This window comes from Sparus aurata, chromosome 3 (genome assembly GCF_900880675.1).
Source record: "Sparus aurata chromosome 3, fSpaAur1.1, whole genome shotgun sequence".
Lineage (NCBI taxonomy): Eukaryota > Metazoa > Chordata > Actinopteri > Spariformes > Sparidae > Sparus > Sparus aurata.
The window spans coordinates 12000345-12018514 of record NC_044189.1 but is presented as its reverse complement, the minus strand read 5'-3'; the positions used below and the strand labels follow the sequence as shown (position 1 = coordinate 12018514).

The following is an 18170-nucleotide window of genomic DNA, read 5'->3' as shown; positions in this document are numbered from 1 at the left end:
TGGGTGACTGTGTCAAAGTTTTTAAAAATCTCCATTTCTGTCTATCCAGATGTGTCCACAAATGTATTACCTTTGTTGTAATGGAGGTCCTCTTCTTCTGCTGTTTGAGTTTATGCTGCTGCAAAGGCAGTGGACTCTGGGCATCAGAGGAACTTGGGGAGACTTGCTGACCTAGTGAAGGGACTGCTGTCATTTTAGGAAGGGAGGAAGCAGGAGGAGGCACCCCATGGGGCGAGGATGTTGTTTGTTGGGGTAAGGAAGAAGACGAGGAGGAAGGAGGCAGGCCTTTGTCCTGCAGGAAAACATCCAACATGGACGAGGTTGAGGTGGCGGCCTGGTAGGGCTGCCGCTTCGTAAAGGGCGTATGGACCGCAGACTCTGGCTGACTCTTCATATCTGAGGGAGAAAGGGGAAAAAATTTAAGTTAGGAAAGAGATGTTCAGATTTTACTACCTTATAAAAATAATAGCTATTAATAGCTATAAAATAATTATATATATATATATATATATATATATATATATATATATATATATATATATATATATATATATATATATATATATATATATATATATATATATATATATATATATATATATATATATATATATATATATATATATACACACACACATACATACACACACACACACACACACACACACACACCTCATTATCCTTAACATGTTTGAGGGAATTGAAGAAAAGTGTTTCTAACAAAGTTTTTTTTTTTTTTTTTAAATTTCAGTGCATTTGATAACTTGATATATTTCAGAGTAATTACAGCAGGATGTCATCTCACCATATTGTCCCAGTGAGGTGGCACTGGTGTCCCAGGATGAGGGGTTTGTGTTGGGAGGTCCAGTCTGGGAGTGCTGGGCTGCCAGCTGGGCCAGTGCCTGGGCTGTTTTATATTGCTCCAGGAACTGAGAGCCAGTGGTCCCTGTGCTTCCTCCTTTAGGGTCCCCCACGTCCCCGAAACCCTTGCTCAGCATGCTAACCTGCAATGTTGGCAGATTAAGAAGCAATGAGATCATTATGCAAATATTGGTGCTGAATTGGTAGGAGCCTGCGAGTATTAAAGCTCATAATTCAAAATGCTCAAGAGTCTTACCATGTTGTGCTGGGTGTAAGGGGTGCTGGAGGATGTTTGGGAGAGGGGCACTCCTTGCTTGGAGTTGCTGAACACCAGTGACTGGGACAAGGAGGGGGGCTGGGTGGCCTCCATGGGGGGATTTTCCGTCTCTGAGGAGGAGGATGGGGGAGTCTTCCCCAGCAGCACCGCAAGGTCAATCCTTTAGCAAGGTGGAAATATGACAAGTTGACATTTAAGAATTACAATAAAAAAAACCCATACAATTTCAAGGCAACACCTCGATATGGATTGTTATTTTTTTTACTTTCAAAAGTTGGAGAGAACGGCCACATTTTACATGCACAGCAATTGTCCACCATTATAATATATGTCAGACATACAGGTATTATTCTTGTTTTAGGAGCATTCTCTGGACATGTGTACAGCCTCAATCAGGGTTTTTACAGCTGTCTATGACATATGGCATCTTGCCTTTTTTATGACATGCAGTCAACTCCGTGCAATGTAAACAAACTAGCTAACAGTTTGCAAAGCTAACATAGAAATGCATGGACAGAAGACAAGCCCACATTTCTTGTCAGACGGGGAAATGCACCTTCTTTTTGAACATCATGAAAGACTTTTATGTCAACAGGTTCGATATGTGTAAATACCACAACCCCAACCTCTTCGAGAGGGTGGTTGAATGAATGAAAGACAGTGGATTTCCACCATCAGTGGAAAAAATATAGCCCAAATTGCTTCAGCCAGTCCATTTTTAAATACTCTGACCTGATAAACGACATGTTCGGGCATGTTAATTAGAGCATGCATAGCTTCATGTAAACAGGAATATTAATGGAATATTCATTTATTTTCCATCAAACCTTGTAGTCAGAATACTGTCTTTTTCCAGAATAGGGGCAAAAACCGTAATATTGCATGAATGTAACATAGCTTATGATATATGGTTTTCTACATGTAGTACATAGTGCATGACAAGGAAAAACAGCAAATCTTCATATTTAAGAAGCTTGGGCTAATAAGTATTTGTCAATCATGACACCAGACATTTGACTAAAAGGATTTATTATTTAAACAGCTGCCAAATCATTGAAATGGCCAATTAGCTTTCTTTCAAGCCACTGAATTAATTGTTTCTCTCATAAACTGTTCTTTAAAATTGGTATTCAATCTATCAACTAATTTTTTATAACAAAATGTGGTGGTGGGGGAGGAAATTAAAGGTATTCGGTTGCTTGGCAATAAATTTTATGCTGACAAACAAAACAACAAAAATCAATATGTATCAAATGCGAGGTTGACATCGATATGTTAACTCCGTTTATGTGACTGGATTGTCAAAGTCCCCGCTTCGGCTGAACAAGTAAACAGTGAAACCGGGCAAATGTAATTTTTCTCTCAGCCAATTCCTGGAAAAATCAATTTGCTGGAAAGCATTAGTCGAACTAATAAAGTGCGTTACTGACCTCTGTCCTTTGGTGATGGTAACATTCTCTTGAGGCAGAGGCATTGACGCCACACTGGAAGCTGTGAATATCTTGGTCTCTGAAAGCTGCAGAGGAACGAAGTACAGGTTAAAAGAGAGCAGCTGTCAGCTGCTTTAACTTCTGATTCCACTTAATTTTATATTTTGAGTAAAGCGGTTGCATGAGGTGAAACCCAGTGTCACTCACATCCTCATTCCAGTCCTCAGTGCCCCACTCCTCTGTGGCAGTCCTCCAGGCACCTTTGAGTTACAGAGAGAAAGTTTAATACTACCCTGATGGACAATGAGAACCTCAAAAAGAATAAAAGATTCAAAAAACAAGTTACGGCAGGTTTACCAGGAGCAGACTCAAACTTCGGTGGGTAATTTGTTCCCTCTCCTGCAGAGTATTCCAACCCTGAAGACAAAAAGACAGGTGAGGAGATCAAAGTTGAACTTAATGAGAAGAGAACTCTATTCTTTAGTCAGCCGAATGCACAAACTCCTGGATGTAAAGATCCAAGACAATATGTCTGGGATTCGTGCATTTGTAAAAAGTGCATGCTTGATGACGAAAGCCTCTATGGCAGAGCATCTAAAAGTGAGACTCAATTGAACTCAAGTCTGCTCTCCTTTCATCTTTACAACAGCAGCTTCTTGGGGATGCTGTACATGATTTGTTTTTAAATTGTTTGGATGGTAAACAGATGCTTCACTGATAGGATTAACTTCTCTCATTTGAGGGCAACCTCACTTTATAAATTAACTTACTAGCTCCCTCTTCCAGCTCCACGCTTCCCGTGTTGTTCCAGGTGCTGCCCCCTCCGTAGTTTTCTTCTGTCTGGGCTGGCTCCGCATAGTCAGCAGGGTTGAAAGTTCTGGAAAAAGAAAGCGATAAGACGGTTGAGCTGAGAGAAATGAATGTATGTACTGACTGACAGCCCTCCAAAGACACCGGCCACAGCTGGTTGCCTACACACACAAAAATCTGGGGTCCATTTTAAACTTACTGACTACAGGTCAGAGTTTTTGTTAAGCAGAAGCAGACCCCAGTTCATTCAATAAGAGTATTAAACCTCGAGCACTGCTGTTATCATCATTAGGATTTTAGCCAATAGAAACACTTCAGAAGATGATTAACCTAGGTTGGAGCAGGAAGAGGAAATGATAAGAGACTGAATGTCATTTACTGTCTTGAAGAGTTTGTGCCGTCATGACATGCAAATAAGCAGGTTTAAGGATTTAATACAGTTTTTGTTGTTCTGCAACAACTCGTTCCTGTACTTTCATTAATCTGAGACATCTGTGTATGCTGGGAAATTTACAGCTGGTGCAACCTAGCAACATGATGAAGTACGTCACTTTTTTTCTTTTGAGTCAAGCTGAGAAGCTTTCATTATTCGACAAAGACCCTTCCTGTGCAAATCCGAGGGCATTTATGGTTTTGTGTGAACTGATTTAACATCAAATTTCAGGACAAGCAATGTCTCTTTCACATTCTATTTATAGAATGACGAGTAATACTTTCTATTTTGATCATGTCTCGTGTGAAATCATCTTGTTCTATGGCACGAAGGAGTCTCCCTACAGAAAAGCAAGAATAACAGACACACCAGAGGCGATGCACTCACCTCTCACCTCCTGCAATATCATATCTGGGCCCCTTATCAATCTGGCTTTAGAGGAAAAATAATGGCAACGATTACAAGAAGCACAACAAAGCATAAGTACAAGATCAAGATTTCGTTTCTCAGACCACAATCCAGAGCAACAGCATAAGCAAAATGCCTTTGATCTGCCTGTGCCAGCACTGTAAAACTCTACACCTGTCAGTCACTCAACAATGCAAGGCAAGCCAGTGTGCTTTTAGTCATAGTGGGTAAATAAATACACAGTCCAAGAAACCCAAACCATCACAAGTATACACAATGCAGCCACAAAACACAAAAACTGTTACCAGATGAGAGCAGTTATGCAAGAGTGAATGCAGTCATCTTTTCATTGATGCATTATATACCCAAACAATCTCAGGAATTTAAATGGTCTCTTACATCATACAGCAGCATCTTCTCAAAAGCTATATCTGAAGAGCCATACAGGATGCTGTCGTGAATGCATCAGACAGCACTCAATATCTCCTTCTTCAAAAGACACCTCTATCCTAAGTCAGCTTGCTTTATTTGATCTCATTGTTATTTTCTTAAAAAGTTGAATAAGGCAAACACATACTTGGCAATAAAACCTGCCCAGCTTCAAATTTCCTCAGTCTCAACCACCAACAAAACTATACTTTTACTGTAGCTTCTCTAGCTGTGTCCTAGACTATTAACCATTTTAAGCGCCATCTTTGAGAGGCCTGTATGGATACAACAAACTGGGAGTCCCGTCTCCTCCCTTCTGCCTTTCATTCAAACACAATGCCAGCCTACAGTTGTCCCTAAGAAGCAGCACTGTCAATGAGCCAACCAATGCGGTGTAACAACTGAATACAACTGGCTCTTACATGATGAATGCATGGCAAACCATCCCCATTGTTCTTCAAGATGTCAAATAGAGGAAGAATTATGTTTTAAGCACCATTTGAAAACAAGAAAATAAAGTTAAATTTCTCTTGCTTCAGTTACTATTACAGAACCTTACTGAACACTGAAGACTTCCTCAAATAGTAAGAGAGGCCTTATACAGTTTAAATAATGTATTAATTAGTTTGTATGAACAAGATGTTCTCACAGAAACATAAGGTCTGCAGAATACGAATAGAAGCTAGAAAGGTGGCAGGCTGAAACTGTTTTGGATCCACAATGATTTTCCACACGTAAAACCATTCTGAATAGACCAAAAATTAGAGAGAGTCTGGGCTACCAGTATCAAATTAAACCATCTGCATTGGTAATGCTTTCTGTAATCCAGCCACAATTACTCATCAGACGTTTTACAGAATACCTCCTCATTCCTCCTACTGGCCACAGAACGAAGAGTGAGTGAATGTGTCTGAGATTCTTGCACCATGACGTTGTCTGTGTCTAGTTCTGCTACATTTGGCTACAGGCTGACATTTTTTGACAATATTGTATTCCATTTATCAATTCTCCTCCCATCATTCAGTTCATTTTAGCTTTACATCATCTTTAGGACAATTCTCTTTGATCAGCTTATTTGCCAGCAATGAACTGTGGTACATGTTTCCCTTTTGACCTCATAGTTATCATTTTTATGCAGACTATGCTAATGTTTTCTACGTACTAGCACAAGATACCAGTGATACACACACACACACAGACGCCAACCTGCCCAAATCATCTCATCACATGGTAATAAACTGATCAAAGACATAATCCGTTTTAAGACGGCTTCCTTGAAAGGCTTCCATTTGAGTCACTACATTTGACTGACACTGAAGCCAAGCTGGTAAACTATCTGTTAGCGGCAAGAAGCAAAAGCAATCACAGAATTGTGATGAGTGAGGCGGGGGGGTTAGGAAATGTGAAAACTCCTTAGCTAGCACTGTGTGTAACTGCAGGTGGGAAGTTCAAGCAGTTTGCTTATCAAAAACAAGCTTGTACTAAAACTCTGTGAAGCAAAGCATCTTGCAGTGTTCCTTGAGAAAATACAATATCTGACTGTATACTCTTCAAATATGCTTTAAATTGCAGGACATTTTCACAGCATCAGAGAAACACAGACTATTAAGACACATGAGGTTGTATAACCTTATACTTGTTTGTTGCACAAACACTTGAGCAAACACTTGTGACTTCCACCATAACACTTTTTGTTTCATTCTGCGCCTCTCTCCCTGAAATATATATAGAATTATGACATTTCTACAATAGCTTTGATGCACACATTTATACTTTGTTTTGGTGAGAGGGGAAATTACATTCAGGCATCTCTTGAGAGGAAGCTGCTCAGCACTGGACCTCGCCAGTGAAAGCCACATCTTGTCACTTGTGCTACTTCAGCAGAGCCCGACAAGATTTAAAGATCGAGGGCTGCAGAGTAACATCACATCCCACTGCCTCTGCTCATCGTCAAAAGTGAGGGCATTTGTTATGACAACTGAAGACCTGCTCCGATTTCATCCATTAAATGGCAATGAAATGAGTCAAGAATGTCATCACAGTTGAGAAGTACTTCCTCTGTTATGACACCTACGACTCAAGCTGCCAGCGTTAGACTAACCCACCAACTCACTGACATATTATTAACTGCACATACAGACACAAACCAAGCAAAATACAACTGAAGTATTCTGAAGCCAGAGACCAGAGAGCAGGACATTTAGGTTAAGTGGGTCCGTCAAAATTTTACTCTAAAAGTGTTTAGACACGGTGCACTCTCTAAAGAGAGATATGCAGCCTACGCAGTTCCATCCTATTGGCTGATGTATGTCCTCCCTCCTTTGGATTAAGGCTAAACAATGGACTGGGGTCCTGCTCTCTGGTGACCATGGCAACAGGTAAAAGTGGAACAAAAGGCTTTCTGGTTTTAGGCAACGCAGGTGTTCCCTTACCCCATGCCCTGTGCCGAAAATCTGCCTCCTCGTCGTCCGGATATTCCTAAGGAGACAACAATAGAAGAGCCTACTTTGGTTTCTTACTTTGACAACTATTACCACAAGAAAGAATGGCAGTGGTTTAAGTACAAATACAAGAAGAAAAAAAAACTCTCCCTCCATCCTTCCCCTCATTTTGCTTAGTTGCATTTCCTTTACCCACAAGTTCAACTAAAGAGGATTATAACCACTCACCCACAGTCCCTCTTCCTCTGCCTCTTCCCCTTCGGCCTCGCTCTGCACCTCTTCCAGCTATTCCCGCCTTGCTTCCATCCAAGCCATTCTCCTGACCACGGACTGGAGTTAAGAGGAGAGAGAGAACAGCATTAGATCAAGACAGTACGCTGCATGGAAAATAACCATTTAAGCTAAACTGTTTCATGATTTAAAAAAATCATTTTTTGTAAAAAAAAAAAAAAAAAGTAGTAGTACTGTATGAGAGCCATCATTTAAAATGATAATGAAGGACAAGTCTCTTGCTGACAATTATTTACTGCAGCATACACCGTCCCCCCCCCCTCCGGGACGACAGTGGTGCTAAGAAAAGTCTACTAGTGTGCTGGAAATTACCAGATGGCACCATACGAAGCAGGGAAGGAAACAAGAGCTTTAACATAAAAAGCTATTACATAACTGGTGTGTAGGCAAAGACCGGATACACAACCTCAACCTTGTGCTCTTTTTATAAGCCCTTGAGCAGCACACTTTAGCTGCATCGAGGAAAGGGGTTGTAGAGCTGAACTACAAGATGCTGATCTCCTTCAAACCAAGATAGGTTGTCCCACTACTGTTTGAATGTAACATGCTTTGATGCATGTGATGACGAGAAACTGAAATTTTCTGAAAGCATTTCAGTAATTATGGGGCACCTGTGCCACCTTTCTTTTCAAAACCATGTCTGACAAATAAAGGCCACACGCTTAGAAGCTACTGTTCAATCAAACAAAACACTTTCATCGTTTCTTCATTTAAAAAAGTTGTGGTCTTTAAAATGTGGCCAGAACTTGAAGGTGGCAACAAAAATAAATATGACCAGAATAACAGGCAACTGCTGCTCTTTGCTTGTTATTGTTGGCTGTAGCAAGCTAGCATTAGCTCATTTACTAATGGCTCAGTTAAGCATGGATCCAGCAGCCCTCAGGTTTGCCTTAAACAAGATCTTAGATTACAGGGCAGCCAGAGAGTGAATACAGCTCGATAACAAATGGGACTGAACACAACCTTTAAGACCGACGGTGGTCAGTCTGAAGAGAGAGGACACAGTACGGAGTTGATATAGAGCTGCTCTGTCCAGGACTGTGGTTCAGAGGACAAGAAGACATAGCATGCGGGGACACAAGAGACATGCAGTGGGAATGGAAGTTGCAGACTCTACGCTTGAATACATGTCCCAGCTGTAACTCTAGGGGCTGTCAGACTATTGCCTCTTGTGGTACAAAGTGGTATTACGAGACAGGACTGGCCGGGGCTAACTGGTCAGCATGCTAACTTTAGTAGATATCTCTGCAGCACAGTACATAAATATCTGACATAATGTCAACACTGTTGTTTTTTCACATTCCATTGATAATGTTAATTAAATATTTGAATGTTACATATTATAGCCATATCTTACAAATTGCTCCTTTAAAAAAAAAAAAAAACTCCATTGGCGAACCACCATCAAGTCCAAGTTAGCATTTGTTTATTTGTGTTGTATCTGTGAAGCATGTCAAGATTTACAGAAGAGCAAATTATCTTATGTGGTAAATCTTAACTTGCGTATTGCACATTTGATGACATTAACTTTTGGCTAGTGACCAATCATTCGCTGCATGCTGACTCGAATTTACTTTTCTCCATATCTTGTCAACAGGCAAGCTTTAGAAAATGCAGTGAAGGAATGATACAGTGAGCGGGTTAGATCAAGAGTGTTTGATTATGGCGAAGAAATAGATAGATATAATGATATATGATGATTAAATCAGCAGAAATTCATCCTCTTTATACCTCTGAAAACACTAACCGGTGTTTTTTGGCTAAACAAATAATTTCTAAAAAAAGGTACCCAAAGAATAAAAAAGTAAAGGGATGGTGAATACTTACACTCTCGTCCCCTGCTGGCGCCACGGCCCTTGCGTGGTGCTCCGCCTCGGCGACGTGCTACATCTTTCTCTCCTCCTTTCTCCCTGTTTTCTTTTCCTTCCTCTCCGGTCTCTGCTTGACTAGTCTCCTTCTGGCCCGAGACCCCTTTCTTCTTTCCCACCATTTCCCAAGAGTCCTATGGAAGAAATAAAGACAGTGTTACGCTGCTGTTCTTAAGACAATGTACATCTGGCATCATTAACTTAGTACTGTGTCATGGACAGAAAATGATTATTTAATGAGATTGGAGATCTATTTAAGTACTTGAAGACCACTGCCATAAGCCATGTGCCTACAAATCTTAGAAAAAATTTATTTATAAACTATGAGTATGAATGATAAGTGTTGCCCGGTGGTCAGCATGGCAATGACTTGAAAGAAATTGGTCAGATATTGAGTATTAAAAACATGGTAATGTCTTTATCTGATTACTTCCTAGTTGATAGCAGCCGCTTCAAATTACAAAGTGAAAACAAAAACAAAGTCTGTTCCTCTTGTTGATAATTTCCCAGCAGGCCATAGTGAATTCACTCATTTAAAGTCTATGCACTGGGCCTGTATTTTGACAATACAAGTCGCTGACAACCCCTTATCCGGTCTGATTAATGTGCTGGCAAGATGCATTTCCATTTTTCCTTGTTTCAATGCTCTCCTTTGGTCTACTTGCTATGATTATATTCAAACGTGTGTGATAGCTTGCTTTCATACATTGCAATTTTTAGGGACTGGTCCCAAATGTAATTATAATTCAATTACTGTATTTACATCTTAATAAGTAATTTCTCTAATACGGTTTGACAGCAATACATGTGTGAATATGTATATTTCCTTGAGGGGTCAGGGAAAACATGCTTGGGCCAAGCAGAAGTGACCAGCAGGGGAAGTACAGAAAATTAGTTTACAGTGACCATGTCTATGCACCTTTTTTCACATTTACATTCAGCTTTGACACAACTAGGAATACCATTTTCATACCATGATTAATCTTCCAACCCCTAAACTGTTGGTCCAGTATTATAGTTATCTAAGCCAGTGTGGCACTGATTTCTCCAGAATCTGGCCCCCACAGAGCTAAGCCCTCACACAAAGCAAATACTCACAGTGTCTGGGCTACCCTCCAGCAAAACGTTAATGGCTCTGTTGACATCCCCGTTGCAATCGTGCAGTGCGATCATAGACTCATCCTGGTCCTTGCCTGTGATGTCAATCAGCTGGAAAAGGAAGAGTAGCATGATGAGACACTGAGGTGACCCCTGGCTTACACTCCTGGCATCTCATTTAAGATATGTGGACTTATGCAGAATGTTTTCAGAAAGCCATCAGAGCACAGGGCTCGACACACAACAAAGCATCATTTTGGTTACTTGAGCAGCTTGAATATAAGGTTAAGATTTTGATGTAATTTCCGCATTCAAATTATTACACACTACAATTGAATGTGCTTAAGAAATTAAACTCTTGATGACCTGTTTACAGAACTTTCTGGATGCCTTGGAAGCCATTTTAAGGACTTGCTTTTTTAACATAATCATTAATGTGGACAGAGCACTTGTGATTTAATGCCATATTCTGTAGCTACAGCTGCTTGCCAGTTTGTCAAAATTATGAAACTGCTGAGATTTATTTAGTAACAACAGGCAGTAATTTTCGGGGTGGTAGCTCAAATTTTTAACCTCTTAAGACAATCAGAAAGGAAGAAAAAAAAGACTAAAACCCTCCCCTGCTTGGTCATTTTATCAAAACAGAAAGATTGAGGACTGTTTCCTAAAAAGAATACATTGTTAAAGCAATTGTTGTGTCATTGCTAAAGCTAATACACAAATTTCAAGACTATTCACAATATATCATGATTTAAATAAAGCCTTTTTTCCACCAACATAACAGCTTCACTATAACAACCTGAATGCTGTGTCACTGACTCTCTGTGCTTGATGACAAACTGAATCTGCAAAGCATAATAGAAGCGACTCACATACACACCCAAATGCAAAACACAACAGACTTAGTGCTGTATGCTAAAAGGCAACAACAAATGTGGAAGAAAAACTACAGGAAAAGCTTAAGTAGGACAACAGTGTGTATATCTGCTCACCTGTTTGACCTTCTCTTCAAAGTCTGCATCGTTGTGGTCTGAAATCATCTGCGCGAGTCGGATCTGCTCTGCAGTAGCCTGTTCCAAGAGGAGCACAACATCCATCCATTATTTGCAACAAACAGAAGCACAAGATTTGCATGCTTGTAAAAAAGAAGGAAAATCATTACTCCACGCCTTCCTCTAAAATGACGTATTAGCTGATCACATTTAACAACTACTTCCGTAACAGTGTGACAATATGCTGGTAACACGCACGCCACTGCGTCCACTTCATGTTTGGGAAGTTCTCTTCAGGGTATAGTGCATCTGTTCTTAATGTAAACACTGTAGCACTTAAGGAAAACAGTATTACCCCTCCCTGTATAGTTTGTACTATGTACTCCAGACTTTTGAATTGACAGGTGGTGAGAGTGAGGGTACCTGAGGCCTTTGCTTGTGCTGTGTCTGGCTCTGTGTCTGGCCCTGTGTCTGCTCCCAGCTGCCCCGGGCTCGGTTCCCGCCCATGGACGTCATCATTTACAGTATATACAAATAACAGTATTTACAAAGGAATAACACCTGGGAAGAGAGGAATAAGACAGGCATTACAGATCTGTGACTATGACCCACTTATGTCATGAACATGTCTGGTACACTTGAATAGTACTTCCTCAAAGCTTATTGCCTGGTGGGGGGGCTATTAGCAGTATCAAGAAGGCATCATCAGCTTTGTTCCTTAGAGACGCCAGGAAAACAAAAAGGTTTTATTTTTTCCACGCCCCAGTCTTAAGAAGTGTCATAAACCAAAGCTACCCGCGGGTTTGACCCGGGAAACAGGAGTGCCACGGTGTACTGGGTGCTGCTGCTGCTGCTGCACTCAAGGCTACCAAGTGCATAACGTGAGCCAACTTATTTACCTCTTCAGGACATTATGCAACACTTTTGATGTCAAAATAGCCTCAGGGGTGTTTACTTAACCTATATTGTGAGACGAGGACATCCGATCACACAGCCCGTGGAAGATAAATCAAAACAGTGTACTGAGACACCATACAAACACAGTGAAGATAGCCAACTACATCACCGTTATACAGCAAACTATTAACCTTGCTGTCGACAGGGACTCTTTAACCTCGCAAACGTTACGTAAAAACCCTGTTTGTACTAGCCCACAAACAAGCCTAAAGCCTGGGCCCGTCGAACATATCCAATTCCACTAGCCAGCCACATGGCCAAAATGCTAGCCAACTAGCTAATACTTGAGGGGAGAGCATCCACTGTTGAAGTCTCGCTGGGCTTCCGCTTCTCACGGCTTCACCTCATGGCGACAACGAGGCTGTCGTCAACAGCCGCTAGCTAACCAGCTAACCGAGTGCTGATAACTGCAAAATTGGTAGCGTTAGCTGGGTTAGCTTGATAGCCAACAAGTTAATGAGCTAATCAGCCACCAGCGAACGACGAAGCTTTCGTGTTCGCCCAAACCAAAAACGCCCATGCCTCTCCGCTGCCGCTAGTTGTCTGCTAACGGCTGTTAGCCATGCTAACTTAACGAACCAGGTAGCTAGTTAACGTCGTTTCACGTAGCTAAGCGGCGTTAGCCAGCTAGCTACGTTAGCAAACCAGCAGCTCCATAAACCGCACAAACGCTCTCCACAATTCACAACAATCCTGTCCCCACTGCAGCACGATGGCTGGGCTGTCGACATAAAATTCAACGAGGCTAAAGGTGGGCCTGCAGGCCGCTAAAATGAAAATAAATAACAGGCGATACTGACCAGAAACCCGGCTCAATATTAGACACCGCTACACAACCGACCGACAAGTGGTCTCGTTGTCGACCTTCTAGTCGGATTAAGGACAGGATATAATTCCTGAACCCTAAATTGATACTACTAAATTGGGAAAATATAACGAACCGACTCGCTCACACAATAAGCGAGAGACTGAATTTACCTGTTTCTTTTCCACTCTGACACCACGGAGAGCTGCGTCACGTGGTTTACACAGCGCTTCGAGGAAACTGGACCCACAACATGTGATCACATACTGAAATAGTTGAATATTATCAACGTAATCATGACATGTCCGCGGGGGAGCTGCAGCGCACAGATAATAAATATTGGCGATCGTTCATTCAGGGGTGAGATGTGTGAAGGGGACAGTCAAATGTATTTAATGAGTAACATGTATAACGTTACAATAACCAAGAGTGACATGAACTTGACAGGACTGAATATTACAGCAGCACAAGATACAGGTCAAGAGATAAGAGAAGGATAAAACAATTTAAAAATTTAAAAAAGTAACGCTGTATACATTGCATACATTTATTTATATAACTGTAATATATATATAACTGTTATTTTTATAACTAGTAAGCCCCAACAAGTCTGCCTCAAATAGGAATTTTAGAGTTGCACAATGACTTCCATAATTAATTAATTCATGTGTATGTATGAATGATACATGCAAAACACATGAAGTGTATTTAGCATATGCAATATGTTATTTACATTCATTATCTTCTAATGATACAATATGTAATACATACTGTACTTTTACAGAATAGATACATTGTGATGTAGTATAGTATTCAAAATGTATCAAAATATGGAATATAAGTGATATGAACAGTGCAATTCTATATTTTATATATTACATGGTGTTATCACTACTTCCGGTACTACTAGGTCTTACCACTATTATTTATTTTGTAATAATAATACAAATGTGATATATAAATTTCTGCAAAGTGCAGTTATACTGTTTATTGTTTATGTGTCAATGCACAACAGTTAGGTCAACTGAATATGAAAATTAATTAGGAAATAATATAATTAAAGGTGTACTATGTAGTTTCTGGGAGGACATTTTAATCAGAAGAGAAAGATATTTCTGAGTTTGTCTAATTAACTCACTATATTCTAAATATTACCTTTCTGAGTTTCTGAATTTACTCTCCAAAACTACTACTACTAGTTCACCTTTAATGTTTGTATCTAACTTTGTACAGAAGACACATTATACAGAATAAACACAGCACTATTCAAAGCGGACACTACTATGTTTTAGGGTCTTGTAAAATCTTGGGGTTCAACAGAGCAAAACATGTTTTTAATTCGCACGAAATGTAAATGAAAGTACAGATACATTGTTTGACCCTCACAGTTATTACGGTAAATCGGAGCGTCGCAAAGCAGCTGTCACTGTCGCCGTCACTGCTTCCTGCTAGCGCGAGCCAAACTGCGTACTTGACGATGATGCTGACATGAAGAGTGGCATCAGTACCGTCGAAGTGTAGTTCTTTGTTTTATGTTTAGAAACTTCCTTTCAGAGCTGCCGAGTCACAAACAAAACCTCGTCTGTGCGGAATTGGCTACTCTTCAAAATGGAAACTCGACTGTTAGCTACCAAGCTAATGTAGCACCATACCATACATTCACTGCTAGCTAGCTAGCTAGCTAGCTAACCGACCGGTGGATAAACTAACCTACACACTGAAAGATAACATGGCTGAATCATCGCCGTTATCAGGGGTTAATGTTGTTCTGGTTATGGCCTACGGGAGCTTGGTAAGTACGTTATAGTTTAGTTTGCTATATAGCGAGCCGGTTTGCACAAATGTGACATGCTTAACATGTTCTGTCACGTCTGGCTTTGTTTACAGGTGTTTGTGCTGCTGTTTATCTTCGTCAAAAGACAAATCATGCGTTTTGCAATGAGGTCCCGCCGAGGACCTCATGCACCAATTGGCCACAACGCACCAAAGGTAACGTGGATCTGCTTTGAGCTTGTTTACCTGTTGTGATGTCGGTTTGAACAGCTCAACATGCAGCAACTGCTGTTGCTGCGAGAGTTCACGTGTCTGTGTATTTCCCGTTGTCGTTAAATTTGCAGGGTATGAGGGAGGAGATTGACTCCAGGCTGTCAAAAGTCCAGGAGATCCGCTTCGAACCTCGTCTCCTAGAAGAAGAGGACGATAGACTGAAGCAGGGATCACAGATCAGTCAGTCATGTTATCAGCTCATCCTGTTGCCACTGTTGCCTCTTCGATGTGAATATTGTTGTAACGCAAATGTGTTTGTGTTTCAAAGGTTGCTACAACTACCTGTACAGAATGAAAGCTCTGGATGCCATCCGTGACTCAGGTGGGATATCAAATGTAATGCTCAAACTTGAGTTCCCATCGTCACATCACAAAACTGAATCCATCATTCTGACACATTACTTTCATCATCAGTTTAACTCATAACTCTCACGGAAAAGCAGCAGTTCACACATCTTTTCATCTGGTGATCTGTAAAATTATGTTTTTCTAATTGGATATTGTACTCTGTGATTTTACCAAATCATGTGTGACGCAGGCACCTAATGTCCCCTTGAAGAGTGAGAGTGGTAGAGTGTCTCCTTTCCTAACCTCCACGTCTCGTCCCCTCCTCCCCTCCTGTGTGGCTCTTAGGTATTCCCCTGCAGGAGATAAGCCGCAGTCCCAGCGCGTTCACTGGACGCAACTTCAGGAGCTGGCTGCTGGAGTTGCGCAACTCCCATTCTCTGATCAAGAGCAGCCGCAGTGCCCTCATCGACCGTTTGCTTGAAGGTTACGACAGCGCTCGCCATGGGACTGGGGTGCGTACACTTAGTACAAGTGTGTAAATGATGAGTGATGAAAATAAAATAGAATATATGGAGTTTAACAGACTGCTGAACTGACTTTTTGTTTCAGGTATTTGGAGAAGCAGAGTTTCTTGAATACCAGCAGGCTCTGAGCGAACTAGCTGATGTGTAAGTGCTACTCCACTGGTCCAGACTTGAATTGTTAGTCCTGTAACATTGTTGGAACAGGTCTTCCTGTCTGCAGGCCTAAAAAACTACTTTTTTTTTAGAAGGGCCAGACTTTCACATTTGCTATGTCTGACCTGTAAAGCTCTTTAAATTTGTTAAAACAAAGCACTTCATTTTTTTTCTTCTGATTATTTTTCGCAATTGAAAAAGAAACATATTTACATAAGTACAGGAAACAATAATGCGCAAACATCAAAGTAGGTTCTCAGTTTGATTTTTGTAAATTCCCTATGCCTAAACAGCCTGGGTTTAAACTTTTAAATGAAACAATAATATCTTTGCAATCAATCAGTGGGCTTATTAGCAGACTAACAAATTTGGAATGAGGTTGTTAAAGGTTGCTACATTTGGCCAGCTAGTTTAAGAAGTCTGGTGTTGTGCATGCTACAGTTGTAAGGACTACAAAATCACGTGAGTTCATTCAACACAGCCAGCCTGCTTTAACGAGCATCAATCAGTTTCAACAAAAGGGATGTAAGTGTGCTTTATGATCATCTAAATATATAAGAAGAATTGTAAAATTATATCGCTGTTGTCAAAAATCATTGTTTGCCAAGAAAACAAATATGCTGACAGCAATTGAATGTAGCTCCACTGGGACGATTTCTTTTGTAAAATCTTCATCCTGCACCCGCTACAGCACACTTACATTTATTACAAGCACAACAATACATTATGTTGGTAAGATCTGCAGTTGTGTTTATAAAGAAACACGGGCTTGCACTAATCTTAAGTGTTTCTTAACAAGACTGTCATTACTACTACTCTTATTGATGCTGTTTAATTACTACTAACCATTAATATTATAACATGGACATGTGTTAAAGATGTCATATCTAAGATTGGCCACCAGTTGTACTCATACTCCCAAAATAGGGGCAGCGTATCACAAGATTGTATATAAGAAGTATATTCTGTTTATACATCCATGACTGTAGCTGTTTGTAAGCTTGTTAGCTCAGCTGGCTTTGCAGCTAGGTGTAACACTGCTGGGAGAAAGAGGTTTTCAAGGCCATGCTAGCTGGTTTAACAGCCTTAATTCCTCAATTCATCCATCTCACATAGTAAACCTTTTTGCATAGTAACCCCCCCCCCTTTTCTGTGCTTCTCTCCTCCTCCAGGGTGAAGGCCTATTCCAGCACCACCAGCCTGGACCAGCATCACCAGTCGGCAGCCAAGGACCTGACAGGCTCACCTGTCCGCTCCACTCCCTCCACCATCCAGGTCACTTACCTGCCCTCCACTGGCCAGCGCAGCAAAAGGCCCAAACACTTTCTGGAGCTTAAAAGTTTCAAAGACAACTACAACACACTGGAGAGCACCCTGTGAGAGACTTCTGCAACAGACCGTATGTGTGTGTGACAGTTTACTGTGAAACAAAACATTTTAACATACCAGAACTTTGTTTTTAAATTGAGCTTTAAAGTGCACCCACAGATTAAGTATGATTTTGGATGGCTGCTACCTGGCCAGGTTTCTCTTATAAAAGAGATCTTGATCTCAATGAGACTTAAAGATGAGATAAAGGTGAAATAAAAATAAGTATGTATGGGAAAACTTGTTTATTTCTCTCTACAGTAAGTTCAGAAAGAGCAATGTCTACTGTTAGCATTTAAAATAATTATGTAGAAAAACAAATGTCTTGTTTTTTGTTAAAATCTTGCCATGACAAGATTTATTTCTGTCATTATGATGAAGTCCTCATGTGCACATGTGTAACAACAAGGCTTTTATTCTTATTGTGGACCTAATGAGTGTGTTCAGAGGACAAATATGATTGTAGCCAATGTGGCAACATTTTCACTGTCATTTTCTTTTGGTATAAACCAGCAAATTACCTGGATTTTATTTTTTCTCATGTCAAAATGTAAATATAACTTTTGGTTGATTATGTGTTTGTACAGATGTAAGATATTTATATTGAGGATGATAAGTTATTTAATGTTGCTTGATTTGTATTTAAGTGAGATTGTACACTTGTGGTTTGCAATAAAAGCCTTACAACCCA

At 40.5% G+C, this 18170-nt stretch overlaps 2 protein-coding genes across 11 annotated transcripts in view; one reads left to right on the top strand and one right to left on the bottom strand.

Moving 5' to 3' along the window:
* Window positions 1–13394, bottom strand: part of ubap2l (ubiquitin associated protein 2-like) — a 29248-nt gene extending 15854 nt beyond the window's left edge. For 5 of the 9 annotated variants that reach the window (XM_030410786.1, XM_030410817.1, XM_030410802.1 and 2 more), the window contains exons 1-15: window positions 13274–13394; window positions 11762–11899; window positions 11339–11416; window positions 10347–10457; window positions 9208–9382; window positions 7318–7419; window positions 7081–7126; window positions 4199–4243; window positions 3339–3445; window positions 2926–2985; window positions 2776–2828; window positions 2569–2654; window positions 1118–1298; window positions 806–1004; window positions 71–396 (exon numbers count right to left, since the gene is read on the bottom strand). In XM_030410786.1, coding sequence (XP_030266646.1) covers window positions 71–396; window positions 806–1004; window positions 1118–1298; window positions 2569–2654; window positions 2776–2828; window positions 2926–2985; window positions 3339–3445; window positions 4199–4243; window positions 7081–7126; window positions 7318–7419; window positions 9208–9382; window positions 10347–10457; window positions 11339–11416; window positions 11762–11857 — 1665 coding nt within the window. In that variant the 5' untranslated portion in view covers window positions 11858–11899; window positions 13274–13394. The other 4 variants (XM_030410809.1, XM_030410834.1, XM_030410830.1 and 1 more) reach the window with 2 other exon arrangements.
* LOC115578000 (uncharacterized protein C1orf43 homolog) lies at window positions 12114–18170 on the top strand. 2 transcript variants are annotated; one of them, XM_030410870.1, is made up of 7 exons: window positions 12114–12219; window positions 14988–15089; window positions 15218–15326; window positions 15415–15468; window positions 15780–15946; window positions 16044–16102; window positions 17284–18170. In XM_030410870.1, the coding sequence occupies exons 2-7, from the start codon at window positions 15027–15029 to the stop codon at window positions 17489–17491; spliced, it is 660 nt and encodes a 219-aa protein (XP_030266730.1). In that variant the 5' UTR covers window positions 12114–12219; window positions 14988–15026; the 3' UTR covers window positions 17492–18170. The 2 variants fall into 2 exon arrangements, with proteins under 2 accessions (XP_030266730.1, XP_030266724.1); XM_030410864.1 differs by lacking the exon at window positions 12114–12219 and adding an exon at window positions 14508–14892.

What these genes read in the sequence shown, in the direction of transcription:
- LOC115578000 (XM_030410864.1), top strand. Translation starts at nt 14,830, where the DNA reads ATGGCTGAATCATCGCCGTTATCAGGGGTTAATGTTGTTCTGGTTATG. An exon ending in TTATGGCCTACGGGAGCTTG is followed by an intron (nt 14,893 to 14,987) that starts GTAAGTACGTTA and finishes CTTTGTTTACAG; the next exon opens with GTGTTTGTGCTGCTGTTTAT. An exon ending in GAAGCAGGGATCACAGATCA is followed by an intron (nt 15,327 to 15,414) that starts GTCAGTCATGTT and finishes TGTGTTTCAAAG; the next exon opens with GTTGCTACAACTACCTGTAC.